This window comes from Lepisosteus platostomus, chromosome 5 (genome assembly GCF_059453375.1).
Source record: "Lepisosteus platostomus isolate fLepPlt1 chromosome 5, fLepPlt1.hap1, whole genome shotgun sequence".
NCBI lineage: Eukaryota > Metazoa > Chordata > Actinopteri > Semionotiformes > Lepisosteidae > Lepisosteus > Lepisosteus platostomus.
This window is the reverse complement of record NC_142615.1, coordinates 68,450,707-68,477,222: the sequence shown is the minus strand read 5'-3', so window position 1 is coordinate 68,477,222 and position 26,516 is coordinate 68,450,707. Positions and strand designations below refer to the sequence as shown.

Here is a 26,516-nt window from a genome sequence, read left to right as displayed (position 1 = left end):
AAATTGGTCTTGTCAAGTCTGGTGTTCCTCAGGGCTCAATACGGAGCCCCTTGCTCTTCAGCATTTACATGTTCCTACTTGGTCAGCTTTTAAGATCACATGGCCTCAGCTTTCATTTTTACGCTGATGATACTCAACTATCCATCCATTCCAGACCTGACACTGATGTGGCTGTCTCTATTCTAATTGCATCTCTGACGTAAAAAGTTGGATGACTCAAAGCGTCCTTCATCTTAACTGCGACAAGACTGAAGTCATGCTTATTGGCACCCCCCATCAACTTCGTAAAGCCAGTCCTGTAACCCTGTCTGTAGATGGCTCTGTACTTGAGCTTCAATCAAAACTGAAAACCTTGGAGTTATATTCGATTCTGGCTTAACATTCGACCCACATGTGCTGCATATCGTCAAAACATGTTTTTTCACCTTAGAAATATCGCTAGACTACCCCCTATGCTATCATTAACTGTGGCTGAAAAGCTGATCAACATATTTGTATTCTCTCAAATTGACTACTGTAATGCTCTACTTGCATGGGGTATCAAAATATACTCTGAACAAACTGCAGTCTGTCCAAACCTCAGCAGCCAGAATCCTGACCAGCAATCAGGTGATGGAGACTGTGCTGCTCTGCTCTTCCTCTGGTGATCTACAGGCTGCATTTCTCTCGCTGTGACCCTGTGGGTCCAGTCAGTGCGTCATTACGCAGCGATGAGAAACCGCAGGTTTAAAAAGAGAGAAAGAGCTCACTGATTAATACCACTGGACATTAATACAGTGACAGAGAGAAGCTCAGATCACACAGCAGGATCTCACACCCGGGGACTGATCTGGGATCTGGGACGGTCGAGTGTGAATTGTGGGGCTCTAGCTGTGCTGAACAGCTCTTGAGCACACTGGAGTCTCTCAGTGACAAGACCACGGGCCTCTTTCCTCCCCTACATCCTCAGAGTAGAACAGAATTGATGACTGTGCTAAACTGAATATTATTGATGACTAAGAGTTCATGCCAACACCTAACTTTCTTAACGCGAGAAATACCGCTCAACACGGCTCCGTGTGAAAAACCCGTCGATCACCAGAGGGAGCAGGACAGCGCAGCCTCCAGTCACCCAGAGGAATAGATGTGAAATGAAAGGACACAGGAAGGGCTTCAGAAACAGACAAGGCTTTATTCTCTCGCCCACGCTGGAGCCATCAGAAGCTGGTTACAGTAACGGTCAGCAAGTCCAAGCGACTCGTTACAATTACACGGCCGTTTGGCCGCGGTGAACGTGGATTCTGTCTGGCACGGCCAGATTGTGAAAAATAACTATTTCATGAAACACGCGTTTCATTTTAATCAAGATGGGGGCAAGGGGGTCTTCTCTGTGACCCTCCCTTAGAAAATAAACTAAAAATCAGACCATCTCCAGACACTCACAACAGACATATCAGAAAACACTGACATACTGTGAGTGTCTGGAGACTGTATCTGAGTTTTAGTTTTTGGCCGGACCACTCCCCCATCCTCACACACACCCCCACTGCGTCACACCACATAACCGCCGGCAGACCTCGCCAGTGCCCGGCCCCTCCGCCGCATCAAACAGACACTTTTACCTCAAACACCCTCTATCAAACAATGATAAAAAACTATTTTACACAATTTCACCTCAATGATAAAAAACACTTTTACACAATTTAACAATGATAAAGACAATTTTACAATAAGACACTTTTACATAATTTTACTCGAACCCCCTGAGCTCAATGATAAAGACACTTTTTACACAATCAATAATAAAAAGACACGTTTACAATATTTTACAATGATAAACCGATATTTTACGCAGTTTCACCACAAACCCGTCAAGCTCAATGATAGACACTTTTACACAATTTTACCTCAAACCCGTCGACCTCGAAGATAAACAGACACTTTTGACACAATTTTACCTCAAACCCGTCGAGCTCAATGATCAACCGACACTTTTGACACAATTTTACCTCAAACCCGTCGAGCTCAATGATCAACCGACACTTTTGACACAATTTTACCTCAAACCCGTCGAGCACAATGATAAAAATACACTTTTGACACAATTTTACCTCAAACCCGTCGAGCTCAATGATAAAGAGACACTTTTGACAATTTGACCTCAAACCCGTCGAGCTCAATGATACAGACACACTTTTACACAATTTCACCACAGACATTTTCTCACTCCTATGACTGTTTTCTCATCAGCCTGAGGACTGAACGATTTCAATGAAGAAACGGAGGGACAAGTCGCCACTCACCGCCACAGCCCGGGAAACATCTTCCGTCTCCAACACGAACAGCAAACGTCCTCTCGGTGCGCAGAAACGTCCAGAAACGCGTTGACTTTGGACTCAGTCAAGTTTAACAGGTGTATAAACGTGCTGAAGAGCCCCAGACTGGCGAAAACTCTGTCAGACCGATTATACTGACGCAGTATTATATTATATTAGCGTTACAATACTGATATCATATGATATTGATGACACTGACGCAAACGCACACTTTTCCACTCCTTTGACGCCGATATCTACGTCCGTGAAGAACAAACTGCTGCTCTAGACGACATTATATTTAAAACACACGAATTGAGTGATTGAAACGTGTTCAAACCGCGGTTGACCTGTGGCTTCAGCTCGGCGACGCAGAGACACGGCGTCCATGAGGGTGGGAAAGAAGAAAGCTTGTATATTCTAATAAAAAGCTGACAAAAAACAATTATTAATGATAAAATAAGGTCAAACTCGGGAAACCGCGGCGGGGCAGGAGCCCTCAAGGCGGGAAAGGCGGGAAGCGCGACCGTTAGGAATTCAAACTTCAAACGAGACGCGCACCTGCCCCGAGTTCTCGCAGGGACCGCCCCCCTGTCCCCTCTCAGCCAATGGGCTTCCACCACGGTGGAGTGACGTCCCGCCTCAGCCCTCTCCTCCAATGGACATAAGGGACACTCGAGTGACGCTCTCGGGAGCCCTCCTCCCCGGGCAGGGCTGTTATAAGCCCTCTGAGTGACTGACCCAGGGTTCACAAGCTGCCCAGGAGGCTCTACTGTACACAGAGAGGGGTGGGAGGGGGGAACAAGCCGATACCCTGGCTCCCCTCAGGAAACTGCTGATGAAGCCGGGATCAATTAACGACCGACTAATTAACGAGCGAGTTGAACCCTGTGGGTGTCATTCCCAGTGTGGCCCAGCAGAGGGCGCTGAAGGGCTGCAGGTGGTGGCACCCCCCCTCTCAGTAAAATGACACCTGCCCGTCTCTGCCCACCTACTGCGGGCTCTTTCAGTTCTGACCCGGTTTAAATCTGGTTGATCCAGCTCGTGGCTCCCTGGTTTGGTCCCGACAGAGTGGACCGGGTCGAGACAGCAGGACCGTCAGGCTGCGCTGTTGATCTCAAACCGTCAGGAAGGATAGCGGTCATTTCACACAGACACCAGCACCAGCAACTGCCAACAGAAACACGCAGACTCCACACACACAGACACCAGCACCAGCGACCCCCAGCAGGAACACACAGACTCCACACACACAGACACCAGTACCAGCGACCCCCAGCAGGAACACACAGACTCCACACACACAGACACCAGCGACCCCCAGCAGGAACACACAGACTCCACACACACAGACACCAGCGACCCCCAGCAGGAACACGCAGACTCCACACACACAGACACCAGCGACTCCCAGCAGGAACACGCAGACTCCACACTCACAGACACCAGCACCAGCGACCCCCAGCAGGAACACGCAGACTCCACACACACAGACACCAGCGACCCCCCAGCAGGAACACACAGACTCCACACACACAGACACCAGCACCAGCGACCCCCAGCAGGAACACGCAGACTCCACACACACAGACACCAGCGCCAGCGACCCCCAGCAGGAACACACAGACACCACACACACAGACACCAGCACCAGAGACCCCCAGCAGGAACACACAGACTCCACATTTGCTCCTCTGACACAGTTTCACTCATTTGTCCTCGCCGCCTGGCTCAGGGGACGAGTGAGGACAGATTCAGGAAAAGAGCAGTACCGACAGTGAGTCACTGGGGAAAAGAGAGACTCTTTCTCTGAGGAGCAGGGCGGTATTGGCTTCGACCTGCTCGCTGGAGGTGCTGTGGTTCCAGTTTGCGATGTGATGAGAACAGAGATTCGTCCAGCAGTTTCAGGACTCAACCTAAAAAGTGACTTTTTACCTGATGTGACAGAGGACCAGCCTAGAGGACCAGGTATTGAAGAGAAACAGGAACGTGTGTTTTTACCTCCTTCCAGCTGAAGTACAGCAGTAGAAACCTACTGTTCGCTTCTTTAGAATGAGACAGAAACGCTGTTGGAAAACAAAGGTGATTATGAGAGCAGTAGTTGAATAAAAATCGGAATCAAGCCCTGCAGGACTAAAGGGATCCTGCCTGTTGTAACAGAGCTGACTGAAAGGAGCTGGTATTTCATACCAGACTGGGAGGATTATACTGGGGAGAATAACAGACAGTCAGGAGATCAAATATTGTAGGGTTACACGTTACAGGACTCCCGTCTCCTGTGGAGACACACCTGTGGGGTCGTGTCAGGGCAGAAGTCCCACATTGTAAACCAGTGTAAACTGGGACTGGGACCAACCCGGATCAAGACCAGACCTGAGAGCTTCAGGACTCTCTCCCACTGGTGTCCTTTTCTCTCTCTCTGTCCTGTGTCCTAACAAACCCCACTAATGCCCCGTGTGGGAAAGAGGACCCGCTCATCCCTCCTGTCCTGTCCCGGTGTCGCCGTCACTGGGACTGGAGCAGCCGGAGAGGAGACGCACTTCCAGAACTTTCCTTCCCGCTCGGCTCTTCCCCTCCTGAGGAAATAGCATCTTCCCACACAAACAGCCCGTTTCTCTCGGAGACGCCCGCAGCACAGGGGGCCTTTTCCCAGGACACCAGGACTCCCCTCGTCTGCGGAAACACCCGGGAAGAGCCTCCCAGCCCACAGGAGGGGAGTCCCAGTCCTTCCCAGGATTTCCGGGACAGGAGCGGCTCCTCAGCTGGGAATAAAACCGCCCCGAGAGGAGCTCGAGCGCTCGGGCTCGGAGCGTCGCTTAGCAACCGGCGCCGCAGCAGCACCCGGAGGACGAGCCGGAAGCGGGTTTTGGCGCCAGTTCTGCTCTTTGATGATCGGCTCAGGAGAATAAAGTCGATATAAAAACATAAAAGTCCATTTCTCTCGCTCCTCTGTGGAAGCCGTGTCCGCCAGGGAGTGGAAAGAAAAAAAAAACGCGCCGCGGTTTCTCGCCGTTTCGGCTTTAGATCTCGAAATTATGACTTTTCTGACTCGGAATTGCGAGATATAAAGTCCCAATGACCAGAAATAAAGTCGCGATTCCGAGATTGTAAGTCGCAGTTGCGAGATATAAAGTCCCAATGACCCGAAATAAAGTCGTGATTCTGGCTCAGGAGAATAAAGTACACATATACACATATGTAACGCCCGGTTGTGAGGAGGAAGCTGACCCTACCTGTGTAAATAATGTCATAATAGTGTCTTATAAGTGTACTGTATAGCTTGTTGTTAAGTCGTTAAGTGTGTGTTTATTTTGTGGTTAAGAAAGAATAAAGCCTGGTTCGTTTATTGCGTCTCCACTGGTCCTTTGTCCTGAGAAGAACCTGTAAATGCTACAATATATTCTGTTACATACAAATATACAATGTCAGAATTATATCCAAAAGTATTCATGACATTTATATATATATACACAAAGAATATCAAAATACAAACATGATCAAAATAGAACATTATTTAAAATTAGTTTTCTTCACATGGGGCACTAAGGGCAGGTTTTCAGTGAGTCGGATCTCTTACGAGGAAGATATCAGTGTTTCAGTGGAAAGTCCTCACTCTGTGTCCAGGAAGTATCCGGTCTTCCTCTCCCGCTGGGAAAGACTGTGTGAAAGACTGTGTGGATCAGTGACTGACCTGCGGCAGTGTCTCTGTGTCTCTCTGTCACTCGGATAACACTGCCTGAGCTCCTCCTCTCCCTCTCCTGCTCCTGTCTCAGTGTCTTCAGCTCTCTCTCAGCTCCTCGATCTCCTGTCTGTTTCTCTCTCCTGTCTGTGGGCTGTGTGTGTCTGCTCATTGTATCTGTGGGCTGCGTGTGTTCTCTATGTGTCTGAGGGTTATGTATTCTTGAGTGCCTTCAGGTTGTGTGTGAGACTACGTTGTGACTTCTTCTCGATGTGCTGCTTGTGGTCCTCAATCACTCTCCTGTATCTCCTGTGTGTCTCTGATGCCACACAGTGAGTCTGTCTATCACTGTGTTTTGTCTCTCTACTGTCTCTCTGTATCTCTCTACTGTCTCTCTCAGCTCCTCGATCTCCCTCCTGCAGCTCCTGTGCTCCTGTCCTGCTGGAGTGAACTGTGTTGTCGACACACTGACCTGCTGGAGAGTCTCTCTGTGTCTCTCTGCCTCCTCTCTGGCCTTTTCCTCATGGTGCTGCCTGAGCTCCTCCATCTCCCTTCTGTGTGTCTCCTCTCTCTCTCTCCTCTCCCTCTCCTGCTCCTCTCTCACCTCCTCCATCTCTCTCTGCAGCCTCTCTCTCTCCCCTCTCTCTCTCCTCAGCTCCTCCTCCAGCTCTCTCCTCCTCCCCTCATCCCTCTCCTCCCTCAGCCTCTCCTCTAGCTCTGCTATCTTCTCCTCCAGCGCTCTGATCTTCTCCTCTCGTGTCTGGATCTCCTCCTCCATCCTGCGGAGGTGGTTCTGCAGCTCCTTCTGGTGCTTCTCCCTCAGTCTCTCCTCCTCCCTCTGTTTGCTCTCCTCTCTGTCCCTCAGGATCTGCAGTTGCCTCTGTCTGATCTGGGACTCGGCCTCCTGGTACGTCTCAGTGCTGTAGTAGCAGCCCTTGTTTCCTGCTACCAGCTCCTCTATCTTCTCCAGCAGCTCTGTGACCTGAGTGCTGCCCCTGTCCTTGTTGTTGAGGGCGTGATACCTGTTCCCACACTTCTCCAGCAGCCACTGGAGCTCCCTGCTGCCTGTGTGCACAGACTCCTCCAGCGTCCTGCTGGCCAGCTCATCAGCGTGGGTGAACAGGACCATGGTGTGTCCCAGGGCCCCCTCCCCGAATATCTCCAGGACTGTCTCCAGTGTCCTCCTCTCCTCCCCTGAGGATCGGCCCAGCGGGGTCACCAGGAGGAAGGCGTGGGGTCCCGGGGCAGACAGGTTAACACAGAGCCCCACATCCCGTCTCCTGTCCCCCTCAGACAGTCCGGCGTGGAGCCAGTCTGGAGTGTCCACCACAGTCACCCGTCTCCCGGACACTTGTCCTGTCCTCTTCCGGCTCTCCTGAGTGACCGCGGAGCTGCTGGCTTCAGAGGGAAACTCCTCTGAGCCCAGGATGGTGTTTCCTGCTGCGCTCTTCCCAGCACCAGTCCTGCCCAGCAGCACCAGTCTCAGCTCAGAGGGGAGGGGCTGGAGTCTGGGTTCGACTTCACTCACTGCAACAGGAGGAGAGACAGGAGCATCAGGGAGGTGACACATGAGAGGAGACCAGCCTTTCCACATACAAGAAGGGTTCAGTTTGCTCAAGAGACAAAACTTAAAAGTCATTATGAAGGAATCTTACAGAATGAACATCTGGGAATTAACCTTGAGTATCAACTAACTACAGTTTTACCTGATGTTCATGATTTTCACTTGTGTCAGATCTATTTTTTCAAAGTGACTCGAGTTTCATCTGAAAAGTCTGTGTTCATTTGCTGGCCTCAAGCAACAACAGTCATGCTGCAGTACTGTACTGTTACAGGGGCAGAGTGTAGAAGGACGTTAATTGAAGAAGGAGAGATAATCTCTTCAACCCAGTGAAGAACAGCACTCTAGGAGAGTGTGCAGTCCAGTGCATTCATCCTGCTGGTATTTCACTCTGTTCAGTAATTCTCCATCTCACCCTGTTTGACACAGATTCTACAACAGGCTGCTGCTGTTCAGTCACAGACTCACTGATCTGCAGACAAACTGTGACGAGTCTTTCAGACTGATGTACAGAAACAGCTCTTGTCTGGGGTTCTAATGATCTGCTGATGGGTTCACCCACTCCTGTCCTGCTGGACTTCAGAGCTGCCTTTGACACTAACAGATCAACTGAGGAGGCCATCGCCCCTGGTCTACACACTGCCCTCTCACACCTGGACAAGAGAGAAACGTATGTGAGAATGTTGTTGTTGATTACAGCTCAGCATTAGGCACAAGTACATCCTCCACCCTGACCCTGAACACCCGTTCACATCAGTGGGTCCGCAGTGGTCCAGATTTTGTAACTGTGTGGTAACTGCTCCGCCCACGAGCTCAGGGTCCTCCAGAGGGTGGTGACACTGGCTCAGAACACTACCGGCTGCACTACTGAACACACAGGATATCTACTGTGTTAGATGCCTCAAGAAGGCCAGGTCCATCCTCAGGGACCCCAGTCACCCTAAACACAACTTGCTCTCTCTACTACCATCTGGAAAACGGTACTGAAGTATCAGACCAAGACCACCAGGTGTCAGAACAGCTTCTTGCCCCAGGCAGTAAGACTGCTGAACAGCCAACCACAGCAGACACCTGCAGTTACCTCCTTGAACTGACAGGGGGCACTGGCACTCTCAGGACACCTACGAAGAGCACTAAATACCTCCTTCCCTGTACCCTACCACTGTCAGGACACCTCAATACCTCCTACCCTGTACCCTACTACTGTCAGGACACCTAAATACCTAAATACCTCCTACCCTGTACCCCACTACTGTCAGGACACCTAAATACCTCCTATCCTTGTGTTGGTTCCACACAATCTGTGAATTGCAGTTGTGTAATCTGTTGTATCCCAATGTTAACCCCTATAAATTCCTGTCCTCCAACTCTTCTATCCTTCTTAACGAGCCTTTAACGAGCTCGCAGATTTCAATGCTGACAACACCGCTGTGTGCTGTACTGTTCGTGCATCGATCAATAAACCTTGATTGATTGAGTGTTGGTCCGACAGTCTTAAGGAACAGATTACAGAGACTGAGCTGCTGTGTGATGGATTAAATCTAATCTCCCTGAGAGAAAACAGTTCAATTACAGCACAGAGGACTTAAACAGACACAGATCTGTGTGCCACTGTGTTAGTAACGCAGTGCAGAGCGGAGCACAGTATGATTTTAATTCCTAACAGGACACAAGATGGTTGAATCTCTCAGTCTGATGACCAGTAAGATCTGTGACTCAGTAATACAGCATCAATCACACTCACTGGCAGGAGGGTCAAAATCTTTACTGTTCCTCCTCTTGACAGGCAATCTGGGCTCGTCTGTCTCTTTCTCCAGCTCCTCTTCCTCCAGTGTCTTTCTCATCTTCTCCTTCAGCTCCTCTTCTCTCCTGCTCCACTCCTCCTCCAACCTCTGTCTGAGCTCCTCTTCTCTCTCTCTCTCCCTTCTTTCATACTTCTGTCCCAGCTCCTCCGTCTCTCTGTCTCTCCTCCAACCTCTGTCTCAGCTCCTCCGTCTCTCTCTCCTCCAACCTTTGTCTCAGCTCCTCCGTCTCTCTCTGTCTCAGCTCCTCCGTCTCTCTCTGTCTCTCCTCCTCCCTCTGTCTCAGCTCCTCCGTCTCTCTCTGTCTCTCCTCCTCCAACCTCTGTCTCAACTCCTCCGTCTCTCTCTGTCTCTCCTCCAACCTCTGTCTCAGCTCCTCCGTCTCTCTCTGTCTCTCCTCCAACCTCTGTCTCAGCTCCTCCGTCTCTCTCTGTCTCTCCTCCTCCCTCTGTCTCAGCTCCTCCGTCTCTCTCTGTCTCTCCTCCAACCTCTGTCTCAGCTCCTCCGTCTCTCTCTGTCTCTCCACCAACCTCTGTCTCAGCTCCTCCGTCTCTCTCTGTCTCTCCTCCTCCCTCTGTCTCAGCTCCTCCGTCTCTCTCTGTCTCTCCTCCTCCCTCTGTCTCAGCTCCTCCGTCTCTCTCTGTCTCTCCTCCTCCCTCTGTCTCAGCTCCTCCGTCTCTCTCTGTCTCTCCTCCTCCCTCTGTCTCAGCTCCTCCGTCTCTCTCTGTCTCTCCTCCAACCTCTGTCTCAGCTCCTCCGTCTCTCTCTGTCTCTCCTCCAACCTCTGTCTCAGCTCCTCTATCTCTCTATTGTATGTCTCCAGTTCAGTGTATACTTGGTCTATGTCAGTGGTGAAGTACAGCCCATAGTTTCCTGCCACCATGTCCTCTATCTTCTCCAGCAGCTCTGTGACCTGAGTGCCGCCCCTGTTCTTGTTGTTGAGAACATGATACCTGTTCCCACACTTCTCCACCAGCCACTGGAGCTCCTTCCCTCCTTCCTCAATTAGCTGCTTCATGGTTGTGTCTCTCATCCCGTCCCCCCAAGTGCACAGCACAGCACTATTGTGTGTCTCCAGACTCTCTCACTGAGAAGCTCCAGATATTTCTTCACTGATCTCCAGTCTGTGGCTGAGTCCAGATCAATCACCAGGAGGAGAGCGTGGGGTCCTGGGGGACACAGAGACACACTGCGCACAACCTCCTCTCTGACATGCTGTGGATCAGTCCTTATTACACGTGGAAAAGAGGAGTACCCTGGAGTGTCAACCACAGTGATCTGCCTCCCAGCTACTTCTCCCTCTCTCTTCACACACTCTTCTCTCAATGTGCTGCTCAATGGTTGTGTCTGTCAGTGTGTCCCTCCAGGTGAACAGCACTATTGTGTGTCTCCACACTCTCTCACTGAGAAGCTCCAGATGTTCCTCCACTGATCTCCAGTCTGTGTCTGAGTTCACATTAATCACCAGGAGGAGAGTGTGGGGTCCTGGGGGACACAGAGACACACTACACACAACCTCCTGTCTGATCTGCTGTGGATCATTCCTCATCAGCCACACATTCCAGCCTGGAGTGTCGACCACAGTGATCTGCCTCCCAGCTACTTCACCCTGTCTCTTCTCACACTCCTGAGGTTCTCCCTCAGTGTCAAACTCCTCTCTGCCCAGGATGGTGTTTCCTGCTGAGCTCTTCCCAGACCATCTCTCCCCCAGTAGCACGATCCTGATCTCTGAGAGACGCTGTGGTGCCTCATGGGAATCAGCCCGTCTCCTCCCTGTCAGAGAGAAAGATCACAGATTATTTACATGATTAAGTTCTCATCACAGATATCTTCACTCTTCATCCCATTTAAAATTCACGATAAAAACTTTTCTATATCTTTCCTATTGTCCCTGCCCTGTGAGAGAGGAAAATCACAGATTATTGAGATTATTTTTCTGTGTATTCTCTGTGTATTCTCTGTGGTATACAAAAATGTTCTGTTAATGTTAATGTTAATCAGACTGTATTCTTACAACATTCTTATTCTGTATTCTTACAATTTATATTAAATATTTGTTTATTTTAACTGTTCTCTCAATAGTACATGTTTATTTTTCATCAGGATTTTGTTTCTTAGAATAATTTAACCTCACTGGAAGGTTAGATTTCTCTCATCTGATAAACAACACAGACATTTTTCCAATGTCTTCCTTGCTCATCTTTACCAAGGGCGCCAATACTTCTGGAGGGCCCTGTAGAGTCCCCCTAACACTCTGAGTGTCCGGTGGCGGTTCAGACACATATGGGACTCCTGTGTTCAGAATGAACCTTTATACCACCTTATTTTTAGATAAATGTAAAAAACTGTAAAATCATTCAGTCCATCCTGATTCTTCAGTAGTGAGTCTAAAATGTCACATTTCATAAACAATTTTTGGGACTCAGCCACCTGGCTGGGAAATCTGTGTGTTATATAGTTTCAAACCGCTTAGAAACTACTACAGTGTGGATCTACTGTGATCCACACTGAAGAAAACTAGCATGATGTTAGTTTAAAAACAGTGAAACTGTCAGGGTGGAGGAACTGAGTCTCTTTCGACTGAAGGGAGTGTCCCACACTGACAGGGTGAAGATAGTGAGCCATATAAATACAAAATATTCAACATCCTCAGTGACAGTCAGTCATCATTAAAGACCAGTTAGATATTGAAACCTCAGAGTTCCTCAGAATTTAACACTGAAGCTCAAAGCAACACTAAGACTTAAAATCAGGAGTGGGAGGCTCTACTGTACACAGAGGGGGGTGGGAGAGGGGAACAAGCTGCCCAGCCCTGTTGTTGAAGATGATACCCTGGCTTCTCTCCAGACACAGCTGGATGAGCTCCTCCAGTCAGGACATGGGGCTCTACTGTACAGAGAGGGGTTAAGGGAGGGAACAAGCTGCCCAGTCAAGACAGTACAAACAGCTGCATGAGACCCTGGAATCATTACTAATTATGGGCCAAATAAATTCCTCTGTTGTTCATCTGTACTGATTTCTCTCTGGTATTATCAGCTGTACAATAAACATGGCCTCTGAGCAACAAACAGGAAATGTTCATATCTGAGCGTGTCTGAGCATCATGAATACTAACACTGTGAATCCAATACCATCAGCACACAGTCAGGTTTTACATCAATCATTCTACCTTAAATAAACACCTTATTAAAATATTTAGTGAATTCCAAACAGCTTGAGTTGACAGTACCGATCTCTGATCCCCAACAAGAGAAAGTGAAAGTAAAATCAGCTCCTGTCTCTCTCCTAGTTCAGAGCCTGTGTGTCTGACACACAGAACACACTCTCAGCAGACAGGAAGACACTTCTCCAGCTGCTGCTGTGCTCTGTGACAGAGAAGAGACCCTCAGTGACTCCCTTACTGACACTCGGACAGGCAGAACAAGAGAAAACTCACCAGGGCTGAGCGCTGAGCTCCTACACACTGCCATCTCTCTCTCTCTCTCCTTCTCTTCCTGCTGATGTGAGGTGGCGGGTTTCCTGTCCTCACTGTGACGCTGCTCTGGCGCCACCTAGTGGATTCATAAAGTTAATCACCAACTAAACAGGTTCATCAACAAAATAAAACACCAGAATACCCAGATCAACTCTTGCCAGCATCCTTGGACACTGGGGTCCACACCCCTACTCTCACACACAGTGTCCTGAATCTGTACTGACCAGCAGTCGGGACACTGGGGTCACACCCCTACTCTCACACACAGTGTCCTGATCTGTACTGACCAGCAGTCGGGACACTGGGGTCCACACTCCTACTCTCACACACAGTGTCCTGATCTGTACTGACCAGCAGTCGGGACACTGGGGTCCACACCCCTACTCTCACACACAGTGTCCTGATCTGTACTGACCAGCAGTCGGGACACTGGGGTCCACACCCCTACTCTCACACACAGTGTCCAGGATCTGTACTGACCAGCAGTCGGGACACTGGGGTCACACCCCTACTCTCACACACAGTGTCCTGATCTGTACTGACCAGCAGTCGGGACACTGGGGTCACACCCCTACTCTCACACACAGTGTCCTGATCTGTACTGACCAGCAGTCGGGACACTGGGGTCCACACCCCTACTCTCACACACAGTGTCCTGATCTGTACTGATCAGCAGTCGGGACACTGGGGTCACACCCCTACTCTCACACACAGTGTCCTGATCTGTACTGACCAGCAATCGGGACACTGGGGTCACACCCCTACTCTCACACACAGTGTTGTTGTACAGAGCAGGACTTTTTTTATATTTATACATACTGTGTGTGTCATTGACGACACCTCTACTCTTACAGTGTCCTGTCCGTGTCTCTGGTTTGTAATCTCTCTTATGTTCAGACAGACAAGAGAGAGAAATGGACTTTTATGTTTTTCTATCGACTTTATTCTCCTGAGCCGATCATCAAAGAGCAGAACTGGCGCCAAAACCCGCTTCCGGCTCGTCCTCCGGGTGCCGCTGCGGCGCCGGTTGCTAAGCGACGCTCCGAGCCCGAGCGCTCGAGCTCCTCTCGGGGCGGTTTTATTCCCAGCTGAGGAGCCGCTCCTGTCCTGGAAATCCCGGGAAGGACTGGGACTCCCCTCCTGTGGGCTGGGAGGCTCTTCCCGGGTGTTTCCGCAGACGAGGGGAGTCCTGGTGTCCTGGGAAAAGGCCCCCTGTGCTGCGGGCGTCTCCGAGAGAAACAGGCTGTTTGTGTGGGAAGATGCTATTTCCTCAGGAGGGGAAGAGCCGAGCGGGAAGGAAAGTTCTGGAAGTGCGTCTCCTCTCCGGCTGCTCCAGTCCCAGTGACGGCGACACCGGGACAGGACAGGAGGGACGAGCGGGTTCTCTTTACCACACGGGGTGTTAGTGGGGTTTGTTAGGACACAGGACAGAGAGATAGTGCTTCTAGATATAGTGCTTCTGTACTTGTAATAATAATAATAATAATAATAATAATAATGGTATACATCTCTCTCACCCGTGTCCTCCGGTCCTGAGGAGTTTTAGAAACTGTCCCATTAAGACCTACAGCAGAGAACATTCTTACTGGGAAGCATCTTCCCAAATTGTCCTGTACGTGCTGGTAAATCACCGAGTCATGAATCAGTTACTGAAGCACATATAGAGATGTATTTGATAAGCGCCGAAGATCGTGTGATGAAAACTAAGAGGAAACACTGAGTCTGAGACGCTGAGGTGAGAAGCGGAGAGATACGGTGTGAAGAGTGTGACTTCCAGATCCAAATGTTATAATAATAATAATAATAATAATAATAATACATTTGAATGATCTCGCTGCTTCGGCGGACCGGCGCGCGCCGGCTGTTCGATTCTTAACGGTCGCCCGGAGCTCCGCGCGAGCGCGCCATTAAAAAACAAATAAAATAAAAATAAAACCAACTCCAAGCCGTGAATCTGCATCATCTTCCTCTTCCAGCTCCTCCTCTCCTGAGGGGAAAGAGCGGCCTGCTGTCGACAGGAGGGTGGACACAGACGGGCCCGCTCTCGGAGAGACTCGGAGTGAAAGACCGTCTCTCAGAGAGACTCCAACTCCCCGGACCGGTGGACACGGGTGAGAGAGACGGCCGGCGTCGTCATCATTATTATTATTATTATTATTATTATTATTATTAGACCAGCAGGGGAGGGCAGTCGCGGGCAGTTCGGTCGGTCCGGTTTCCATGACCACGGGGCCGCTGACGATCCGGATTCATTCCGCTTCAGCCCGACAGCAGGTTCGACAGGTCCAGTTCGTGTGGGTCTGCGGGTCGAGCTGAGGACAGGAGACAGCTGTCGGTGCAGAAGCACACGGGTGTGCAAGAGCTGACATGAAAGCAGCGGGTCGTGTTTCTGTGAGTTTTATTATAATAATAATCTACTTTATTTTATTTTATATAGCACCTTTAAAGGTGGGTTCTCAAAGCACTTTACTGAATGACAACAATAAATAAAATATATGTACTGTATACAAGATAAAACAAGTAACAGGTTTCAGGTGTGAAGAAGGCCGAAACGTGTTTTCTTTCTTCTTTCAGCCTGGAATAAACCTATTACTTGTTCTTTTATGAAATCGAGACTGTATTAAATGTGAGTGAACTTCATTATTGTGAACTGTTTTCTCATGTCACTTCCAGCTTCTCAAAGCTTCTTTGAGCCTGTAGTTTATATATAAATATTTATTAATACCGTAACACTATGGGGTTCAGGCAGGCGCCCTTGGCACATCAGGTCAGCCCCACACCGTCGGGGGCTCGAACCCAGGACTCCGGCGTCACTCACCAGGGACCCAGCTTGTTGAGCCGAAGAGAGATCTCTCCACACCCCAGGGGCTGTGGTCCTGCTATCACAGGGAAGGGCGGTGATGTCACCGCTCTGGTACGCCGGCTCTTACACAGTGGCTTTCGGCCGTATGCGTTACATTACCTTATATGGTACTCCAGTCCCACAGCAGTTATATGAGCCTGGTAGTTCACTGTAATCACTCCAGTAAAATGTCCACAGTTGGGTAGAAATACAAGATTATTTGAATAGAAATATATCCAAAAATAATGTATAACCTGTGTGTAGTGTGTATAATGATTATGAGCCCAGTCTGGACTGGTCAGATAAGCACAAGGACAGAAGAACAGGGGTTAACAGCACTGAGCTGGTCTGTATCACCTGATAGTGCCCAGTGTAGAGTCTCACTGCCCCTGACTCTGGAGTCCAGCCTCTCTGATGAGTCTCTATCAGGCTTTACAGACTGCTGGGGTTAACAGCCCTGAGCTGGTCTGTGTCACCTGATAGTGCCCAGTGTAGAGTCTCACTGCCCCTGACATTGGAGTCCAGCTTCTCTGATGAGTCTCTATCAGGCTTTACAGACTGCTGGGGTTAACAGCACTGAGCTGGTCTGATAGTGCCCAATGTAGAGTCTCACTGCCCCTGACACTGGAGTCCAGCCTCTCTGATGAGTCTCTATCAGGCTTTACAGACTGCTGGGGTTAACAGCCCTGAGCTGGTCTGTATCACCTGATAGTGCCCAGTGTAGAGTCTCACTGCCCCTGACTCTGGAGCCCAGCTTCTCTGATGAGTCTCTATCAGGCTTTACAGACTGCTGGGGTTAACAGCCCTGAGCTGGTCTGTGTCACCTGATAGTGCCCAGTGTAGAGTCTCACTGCCCCTGACTCTGGAGTCCAGCCTCTCTGATGAGTCTCTTAAGAATATTGGTCCATTAAACTGATAAGGTATAAAAACAGGAGAAAGATCTTTATACACAAATACTGTTTGATACACAGTGAAACATCTCAATAGTTTCTTCCAATTACTGTATATATACATTAAATCTCAACATTTCAATGCAGCACATAAAGTAACACTATTGTACTGTCCCTTTTCTTGGTAATGTTCATCTCCCAACAGAGGATGATAAAGCTGGAACTCAGTTGACTAAAGTTAATAGAAAAACCTTCATCTGTAAACGTTCAAGGCACTTGGCAACTCAACAATCACATGTCATTACACAATAATGCTGGCAAAAGGAGCCTTCTTCAAGAGAAGTATTGAGATAAGATACCATCTCCACCATGTTGGAGTCTCCACAGGAACAGGAAGTGGGATGAGGGAAGAAGGAGGGGCTTCAGATGGGAGGCTGCTGTGATTGGATACAAGCTGGGATGGAGCAAAGCTGCTGTTATTGTTCTCTTTAAACATAATTCATTTCATTTAGGTTAAATACATCAGTAAGATATACATTCATATGATTAGAGAATGTTTTAAGTGAGCAACACTTTCTCTCAATCATCTTCTGTGGCCTCTCTCTCTTGTGCTGCTTCAGCTTCTCATTCACACTCCTGTATCTCTTGTATGTCTCTTCTGCTTCGGGGGACTGAAATACCAAACTACTTTACTGTATCTGTCTACAACTGAATTGAGTCTCTCTACTGCCTCTCTCAGCTCCTCGATCTCCCTCCTGCAGTGAACTGTGCTCCTGTCCTGCTGGAGTGAACTGTGTTGTCGACACACTGACCTGCTGGAGAGTCTCTCCGTGTCTCTCTGCCTCCTCTCTGGCCTTTTCCTCATAGTGCTGCCTGAGCTCCTCCATCTCCCTCCTGTGTGTCTCCTCTCTCTCCTCTCCCTCTCCTGCTCCTCTCTCACTCCCTCCATCTCTCTCTGCAGCCTCTCTCTCCCCTCTCTCTCTCCTCAGCTCCTCCTCCAGCTCTCTCCTCCTCCCCTCATCCCTCTCCTCCCTCAGCCTCTCCTCCAGCGCTCTGATCTTCTCCTCTCGTGTCTGGATCTCCTCCTCCATCCTGCGGAGGTGGTTCTGCAGCTCCTTCTGGTGCTTCTCCCTCAGTCTATGCGGAGGTTCGGTACCTTTTCAAATCCAGTGATCACATCTGCTGATTGGCTGCGACATCATCAGGTGTAGCTCTTCAGGCTCCTCATTGGCTGTTCATCTTTCAGATGTTTGATCGGCTACCCCCAGCTAGAGCTCAACTCCAGAGGAGACCCGTCACCCCACCAGCATGGGTCCACATGGGTATTTCCTGTCACGGGAGATGTCAAAATGGACCCCCTGGTTTGTGTTATGGGTCAGGACCTGATGCTCATCAGAGAAGCCCACCTTGGACACACTCCCAGGGGCTGGACTCAGCAGAGCTGGACTGTTGTTCACTCAAGGGCAGAGATTATTGGTAAATGTTTATGATACGCCTTGGTGCTACAGAAGTTTCATCTGAAGTGCAGCACCTCCAACAGCACAGTGTCCTTGGTCACTGTCCTGGGTCACAGAGCTCCAGAGGGAACAGCGCCACCTGCTGTTCACAACCACAACCTCCACACACAGCAGCAGCGTCCTGGTTTCCTTACAGTCTCCCAGCCTTGCTGAGCTCCGAGCTCTGAGGGCATCAGGCAACAGAGTGGCAGCTCTGCTGTGTTCATGGGCTGGATCAGTGCAGGCTCAGAGGAGCCTGTGTGACCTTTGTCATGGAAATATAACTATCAAGGAAGCCACAAGAGAGAGTTCTCACCTGAGTAAGGTCTTTATTTCAATATTGCAATATTGGGAGCCCTGCAAAGTGCAACCAGAGACTCAATTTGTTACAAGCAGTACAGGGTTTTTATAAGACGTTGCGCTGTAAAAAAGTTCAGCACTTGGTCCCTTCTAAAACTTCCCCTTTCTCTAAGAGAAAACAGATTACATCATAGAGCGAGAGAAGAAAAACTAGATTTGTTATTCAAAGCTTATCAGTTACTTTCAGCTAATTCTAACGACCCAGACAGCATATATTGTTTTAGTACATTGTCTTCTAAACTAACCTAAACAGTGTACTTTGTTGACGAACTGTTTTCTAAAATTCTGCACGTACTGTAGCACAGCAGTTACATCCTTGAAATATATTATCTAAAAGCACCAATATATTTTTTTCAAAGCTCTCTACATTTTTAAGAATCAATTTACTTATTAGATTTCCACTTCACCTTCCTCACGCTCTCTGTGTGGCTCAGGGGCGTTGCTGTGAGCCAAGAGAGGACGACTGTGTGTCCCTCAGGAGTGACTCCCTCATGGTGAAACACTGTAGTCCTACAGGGTGTCCTTACGCTCCTTCTCTATCTCAGCTGCTCCACAAAGGGCTTCAGTAATCCTTGTATCACTGGGTCGTTCCGAGGAATGCTGGCCATGGCTTCCTTAACGACGTGAACAGACACCTCCGTTCCGAAGTGGGAGACGATCCTGTGGGCCAGGTCCTGCTTCTCGGTGTCTCCCAGTACACCCCGGGGCATCCCCTTCTGGTGCAGAATGTTCTTCAGCTTCTTGTACTCGTCTGCTTCCAGCTCCTCGATCACTTCATTCAAGGCTCTTTCCCACCCTTCGCTGCTGGTGAGCGCGATTCCTGAAACAAACACAGACACCCTTCTACTGGCTGCTCCTACACAAGGGCTGAGGAACCAGCTCTAGATACTCAAAGAGGACAGAGGGACTCACTCTGAGGGGCAGAAGTATTTGGGGTCCTGGTCTCAACAACAGGGACTGCAGAGAGAGAAAGAGACAGAGCCATGTTCACCCTGACCAGCACAGCACCCACAGGACACAGTCTCTCGTAAAGACACTACTCACCCACAGGACACACAAGATGCATCTCAAGTCAGCTATTGCCTGGCATGATTGTCACACTCACTAGCAGGCCATACTGACCTCTAACCCACCATGTTCTCAGTAGATCTGTTACCTGGCAGCTGCACAATGCGGCTCCACACCCTCTTTTCTCCGTCCTTTGTGGCGCATTTCAGCAACACCAGGTCCAGTCTCATCGCACCGTGGGCCAGGAACACCTCGAATGTGGGGTGGAAATTCGGGCCATAACTGCAGTAAAAGCACTCGGACTGGAAGAACAACAGTAACGCTGTGTTAAAGAGCTAGCAGTCTGTCACGCAGGCAAATCCTTTTTGAGCATGAAGTCAGCTGGACTCCCTCTACAGACTCTGTGACTCTGCTTTCTGCTTCTCTCTCCACTATCCCAATTCTCCTTGACCTCTGACATGACTGGCCACATCCTCTTCCTGTCCTGGGTATTTCAGGTGCTGCTCTTGGCTGGTTCTCTTCTTGTCCCTTGAACTGCTCTTTCCAAGTGTCCTGGTGAGGCTCTGGCCTTCTACCCCCCTGGTGTTCTTCACGGGTCAGAACTCGGGCCCCTTCCTTTCTCTGTGTATCTGCTGGATGGGTCCACCTGTTTCATTGTTTTGATGATACTGATGATACTCAGATCATCCTTTCATGACCCGAGTCTTTCCTGCTTCTCTCTCTCTAGATCTTTCAGTCTCTCCCTCATGCTCTCTCAGCAGTTTGGGTCATAAAGGCCAGTGATCTCTGTCTGTATCACAGGACAACCATTACCTCAGGCTGGATTATCTCAATCTCCATGCTGCTGCTGGACACTCTGTACATCGCCTGCGGTGTCAGTTTACAGGTTGAGCTCGTCTGAATGAGGGTGCTCCTGCAGTCCTGCTGCTCGGTGACCTGTGGAGGAGAGGAGAGGACAGGGTGACACTGCTTGGAATGGGGGAACAGAAACATGCCACGACGTCGTGCTGGAGAAACAGACGGACAGAGACAGGAAGTGCTGGAGAGACAGACAGAGGGACAGGAAGTGCTGGAGAGGTAGACAGGCATAGAGACGGGAAGTGTTGGGAGAGAAAGACAAATAGAGACAAGAAGTGCTGGAGAGGTAGACAGGCAGAGAGACGGGAAGTGTTGGGGAGGTAGACAGACAGAGAGACAGGAAGTCCCCTGTACCTGGCTGAGAAGTACGTTCTCAGGGAGCACAAACACATTCAACTTGAGCAGCAGGTCCACGCCATCCCCCGGCCGCAGGAACAGCAGCACCTGTCCCTTGACATTGAATCTGAACACGCTCTTCACGAGATCACTGATTATTTCTGTTAACGATGTGACATGGCCTTCAGTGGCCATGAATAACTGAATTAAAGTAATGAAACCTTTAACTGAGATTAATTAAGGGCCAGTAATGAAGCCCTGGGATTGAGGTTCAGTAATGGATTGGAACAGATTCCAGAGGCTGGAGAGAGGGATGAGTCCAGCATATCCCAGAAGCAACCTCATCTTCATTCACACTGTTACACAGAGGGCAAATTGTCACCAGACTCCATGGTAGAGGGTAGAGTCTCCTGCTGTAGCTGAGCTGAAGCTGTACTCACTGTCAATACAGAAACTGTTAACATCGCCTGAGACTCACGGCCATCGATCTTGCAGTGAGGTAGCTGCAGTTCCGTCAGCGCCCCCTGGGGGCAGTGTATGTCAAACAGGGGTCCTGCAGGATGCTGGCCAGTGGGGGACAGGAGCCCCATGTCCCAGTGTGTGGTCTGATACTCCAGTTCACCCCCCGACGCCATCACAAACACCAGCCCAGTGACACGGCACCAGAACTGACCCGCGGACGGGCAGAGATACCTGCATAGGACAGCACACTGTCAACACACTGCACAGAGACAGAGGACACCACACTTTCAACACTCCACAGAGACAGGGGACACCACAGACATCAGGGCATTGACACTGGAGACAAAATAAAGAAATTCTACGCTTGCAGTACAGTGACACAAAGAGAGAACTGGGGCAGGACTGTGTGACAAAGACACAGCACTGACACTGGAGACACAGAAATATAGAGGTTCCACACTTCCCTACTGCAGTCTGGCATGTTTATCCTTATTATTATTATTATTATTATTATTATTATTATTATTATTATTATTATTATTGCTTACACTTATATAGCGCTTTTCTGGACACTCCACTCAAAGCACTTTACAGGTAATGGGGACTCCCCTCCACCACCACCAATGTGCAGCCCCACCTGGATGATGCGACGGCAGCCATAGTGCACCAGAACGCTCACCACACATCAGCTCTCAGTGGGGAGGAGAGCAGAGTGATGTACTGTAGCCAATTCATAGATTCATGGGAATTATTAGGAGGCCATGATTGGTAAGGGCCAATGGGAAATTTGGCCAGGATGCCGGGGTTACACCCCTACTCTTTTTGAGAAACACCCTGGGATTTTTAATGACCACGGAGAGTCAGGACCTCGGTTTTATGTCTCATTCGAAGGACAGCGCCTGTTTACAGTACAGTGTCCCTGTCACTATAGTTGGGCATTAGGACCCACATGGACCGCAGGGTGAGAGCGCCCCCCTGCTGGCCCCACTAACACCTCTTCCTTAGCTAAGAAGAAGCTACTAAATTCCTCTCGTTATTGTTTTAAGGACTAATGATACGTGATATGAGTGCTCCGAGTGTTTAAGTTCCAGTCTGGTGTGAAAGTACACAGGAGACCGTAGTAATGGGCGAGACTGAAGCAATGTATCTATTTTAGTGTCATTTCTCCGTGAAGCTGTCAGGTTGCAGGAGAGCGAGTCTCTGGAAAAAGAGGTGACTGTGAAATTCCCTTCTGCTGACTTTTATTCATACAGATAAACTGCGAGTCCACTGCCATGGCAACTGAGCGCTTCCGCTGAGATACCGCAAGATACTTGGCTGGACCGGGATGACATTATGATTGACGGGCAGCTTAGCGAGTCAGAGGGAGGAGTGGCACAGGAAGTAGACCAGTTGCCTTGTGGGAAATGGAGTTTACCTAGACCGCTGTCGTGCAAGTGAGCAGAACAGACATCTGGCAGCTCCTCACTGGGAGCACAGGAAACTGTGCATTTAAAATAACGAGACAAACAAGGGGTCTGTATGTAGCATCGAGCAGTGTGTTCTGGAATTCTGTTTCTCCTGAAGGTCTTTCGGCCTCAAATTATGCCTTTTAGTGATGTTCAGGACTTCCTATGTTTTAATCTCATTTTTGCTTGTTAAGCAAAGGACGGCAAAAAAGCCCAAAATATCAGGTACCTGTAGGTTTCTTTCCTGTTCTGAAATTTTATTTCAGGAGTGAATTCAGTCACGTTCCCCGGGACCTGAAAACGAATAGAGATGTCACAGGAGTGGAGGTAAAGACTCAGGTGTATCTCAAGTGTGGGAGAGGAGATTTCACAGGTGTGGAGGTAAAGATACAGGCAGGTTTATCTCCAGTGTGGGAGATGAGATGCCACAGGTGTGGAGGTAAAGACTTTTCCTGGAGGTACTGTACAAACACTTACTTTGGTTCTGCTAACTTCATCAGGCTCATCTCCCACAGACAGTGAGCCCTCAGTCTCAGGTGCTGGACCTGTTGAAAGAAAGAGCTGGGCATCACAGAGTGACAGGCGTGAGTCTGTCTCAGTATCTCAGGTGCTACAAACTGTTGAATACAGCTGTCTGATCTTCTGAGACGACCTGACTGCTGTTTTGACACCATCATCATGATAATGGGCTCGTTATGGATCTGGTGTGATGCTGCTCACTGTGTTTAGAGTCCACTGTGATTCTCGCGCTGTGCAGACATCTGGGTTCCTCTGCATGTTCAGGATCCCTCTGTTTCCTGTATTTTAGAATATTTACTTCATATCGAAGTCTAATCACACTCCTAGAGAAAGTGTGGATCATTCTGGATCAGAAGGGACAGTCAGTGAATCCGAGCGAACTCTCTTCCTGTTGTGAACTCATGACTCGCACTAATATTCTTACAGGACCTTGAGAGAGAGGGTCAGTGATGTAGGAGAGAGAGCTGTGTGTCAGTGTGCCGTACAGAGAGAGGGCAGTGATGTAGGAGAGAGAGCTGTGTGTCAGTGTGTCGTACAGACAGAGGGTCAGTGACGTAGGAGAGAGAGCTGTGTGTCAGTGTGCCGTACAGACAGAGGATCAGTGACGAAGGAGAGAGAGCTGTGTGTCAGTGTGTCGTACAGACAGAGGGTCAGTGATGTAGGAGAGAGAGCTGTGTGTCAGTGTGCCGTACAGACTGAGGGTCAGTGACGTAGGAGAGAGAGCTGTGTGTCAGTGTGCCGTACAGACAGAGGATCAGTGACGAAGGAGAGAGAGCTGTTTGTCAGTGTGCTGTACAGAGAGAGTACTGTACTTCCTCTTCTCTATCTTCTGCAGAAGTTTTCTGTCCATCATGTAAGGAAAGACACTCATTTCTGCCACCATGTCCTCTATCTTCTCCAGCAGCTCTGTGACCTGAGTGCGGTCACCCCTGTTCTTGTTGTTGAGAACATGATACCTGTTCCCACACTTCTCCACCAGATACTGGAGCTCCTTCCCTCCTCTCTCACTGTGCTGCTCAATGGTTGTGTCTCCCAGTGTGTCCCCCAGGTGAACAGCACTATTGTGTGTCTCCAGACTCTCTCACTGAGGAGCTCCAGATGTTCCTTCTCTACTCTCCTCTGTTTCTCTCTCAGTGTGATGAGAGGGATCACCAGGAGGAGAGCGTGGGGTCCTGGGGGACACAGAGACACGCTGTACACAGTCTCTTGTTTGACCTGCTCTGAGGTGGACTTTATATTATCCCACTCCCAGCCTGGAGTGTCGACCACAGTGACCTGCCTCCCAGCTACTTCACCCTGTCTCTTCTCACACTCCTGTAGCGGCGAGGCTTAATAATAAGGCAGAATTAAGTGTTCTGAGCCTTCCCAAATGAGGCCCCATTTCTCTGTTCATCTCTGTGGTGCAGCCACAGAGAAACTATTCATGCAAGATGTTTTCTTTTGATAAGGACAGCTCCCAAAGGGGGATGCACTTAGCTAAGCCTGGCTATCATGATCAGTGGTCATCCGTTGGCGCCTATCTGTCTAGGGAGTGCCAGTTGGACATCTGGACTGCATTACTAAGTGTCAGGACTAAGTGACTCATATCTCACCTTGATCAACCAATCAGGGACTGGTAGGGCCGAGTAACCCACGTGGGACTCTGATGCCCATGGAACTTTCAGCCAATCAGCGAGCTGAAGTTCCTCCAGGTAAAAACAGGCAACACAGAGAGCCTGTGAGATTCAGATTCAGATTCAGATTCAACAATTCTAAAGGGAATTCAAAGGAGAATCCCAAGGGCAGGACATTCTCGCAGCGTGCCTCCTGACCATCCTGAGACTCAGCCCGGACAACCACGGAACGGCCAGTGTGTCCGAGTGCCAGAACTTTCCTTTGTTCTAAGAGTCTAGAGTGGAGGTTGCCAGAGAGTAACCAGCAGCAGGCCTCGTGAACAGGTCGGAACTGTGGACAGCTGAATTACTATTCAGAACTAGCTCTTCACCAGGAACGAACCGGTCCTCTTCCTGACTTGCTGGGACCCACAGTCATCTTTTCTCCTGTGCACAAACTTTGCTAGTTAAAGCCAACAGTGAGCATCAGCAGCGCACCGTCGCAAGCCGCACAGCACAGCCTGGCACGGAGCCAGAGAGCGCGGATTGGACAGCAACAGCCTGCAACTGTTTCTTTGTGCCCGCAGGAGATCTGAATCCCCAAAGATTGGATGAGTATTCAACTTCACTGCATTACAGCTCGAGAATTCAATTGTTATCCAAACCAGTTGATATCAATTTAATTCCTAAGAGTTATGTACTTGTTTTGAGTATCTAATGTAGAAGTTGTAACCAAGTTCACTTTACGAAACGGTCTAAATGAATGATATACTGAACGTATGTCCTCTTGATATATGTAACTCTTTGTAACTGACTGAATATATACCTTTTGTATTCTGATAACCCTCTCGATAAGATCTGTTAGGTTTATATGCATATTCTATGTATTAATAAATGTATCCTCGTGTATTAGTACCTGTGTGTGCGCGTTGTTTGAGTTATGTCGCATGGTTGGATTCTAAAGCCATCAAAAGAATCAACTTTGTGATTTACTGCTACAATTAATAATTGTCTCAGTAAATGCCCAAACCCTACAGAACTGGTGCCTTAAGAGAGCCACTATGATTACATATTTGGCGTCCCTGAACCGGTTTTCCCTACACTCCTCAGTTACTCCCTCAGTGTCAAACTCCTCTGAGCCCAGGATGGTGTTTCCTACTGCACTCTTCCCAGCACCAGTCCTGCCCAGCAGCACCAGTCTCAGCTCAGAGGGACGGGGCTGGAGTCTGGGTTCGACTTCACTCAGTGCAACAGGAGGAGAGACAGGAGCATCAGGGAGGTGACACATGAGAGGAGACCAACCTCTCCACAGGTAAAAGGAGTACAATTTGCTCAAGTCATTTCTTGACAAACTTAACTTAAAAGTCATTATAATAATAATAATAAATAATAATAATAATAATTGCTTACACTTCTATAGTGCTCTTCTGGACACTCCACTCAGAGCTCTTTACAGGTCATGGGGATCCCACCACCGCCACCAGTGTGCTGCCCCACCTGGGTGATGCTCCAGTCCTCTCCCCACACAGCAGCTCTCAGTGGGGAGGAGAGCAGAGTGATGAAGCCAGTTCAGAGAGGGGGGGTTATTAGGAGGCCATGATGTGTAAAGACCAGGGCGGTAATTTGGCCAGGACACTGGGGTAACACCCCTAATCTTCTCAAGAGATACCCTGGGATTGTTAATGACCACAGAGAGTCAGGACCGCGGTTTGACGTCTCATCTGCAGGACGCGCCTGTTTACAGTCCAGTGTCCCCGTCACTATACTGGGGCACCAGGACCCACACAGACTGCAGGGTGAGAGCGCCCCCTGCTGGCCCCACTCACACCTCTCCCAGCAGCAGCCTCAGTGTTTTCCCAGCAGTCTCCCCTCCAGGTACTGGCCAGGCTCACAC

At 49.3% G+C, this 26,516-nt stretch overlaps 5 protein-coding genes and 1 pseudogene across 10 annotated transcripts in view; 2 read left to right on the top strand and 4 right to left on the bottom strand.

Annotated features, from left to right (window-relative positions):
* LOC148671873 (uncharacterized) overlaps positions 1–26,516 on the top strand; it is a 641,462-nt gene that overhangs the window by 217,306 nt on the left and 397,640 nt on the right. The gene's annotated exons all lie outside the window — the stretch shown is intronic.
* The window catches only part of LOC148671881 (GTPase IMAP family member 8-like), a 423,522-nt gene that overhangs the window by 197,480 nt on the left and 199,526 nt on the right, over positions 1–26,516 (bottom strand).
* The window catches only part of LOC148671895 (uncharacterized), a 55,470-nt pseudogene that overhangs the window by 8,126 nt on the left and 20,828 nt on the right, over positions 1–26,516 (top strand).
* Positions 5,623–9,503, bottom strand: LOC148671898 (GTPase IMAP family member 4-like). The gene is made up of 2 exons (XM_088632786.1): positions 9,279–9,503; positions 5,623–7,500 (listed from the first exon to the last, which is right to left on the bottom strand). Exons 1-2 carry the CDS (start codon positions 9,376–9,378, stop codon positions 6,266–6,268), a joined length of 1,335 nt encoding a protein of 444 aa, XP_088488912.1. The 5' UTR covers positions 9,379–9,503; the 3' UTR covers positions 5,623–6,265.
* On the bottom strand, positions 9,386–24,630 carry LOC148671897 (uncharacterized). Its single transcript, XM_088632813.1, has 2 exons — positions 23,944–24,630; positions 9,386–10,249 (listed from the first exon to the last, which is right to left on the bottom strand). Exon 2 carries the CDS (start codon positions 10,217–10,219, stop codon positions 9,464–9,466), a length of 756 nt encoding a protein of 251 aa, XP_088488939.1. The 5' UTR covers positions 10,220–10,249; positions 23,944–24,630; the 3' UTR covers positions 9,386–9,463.
* The window catches only part of LOC148671894 (uncharacterized), a 47,294-nt gene continuing 37,354 nt past the window's right edge, over positions 16,577–26,516 (bottom strand). Inside the window, exon 7 of the transcript XR_015937095.1 lies at positions 16,577–17,925. The gene's annotated coding sequence lies outside the window, so the exon portion shown is untranslated. The remainder of the gene's footprint in view (positions 17,926–26,516) is intronic.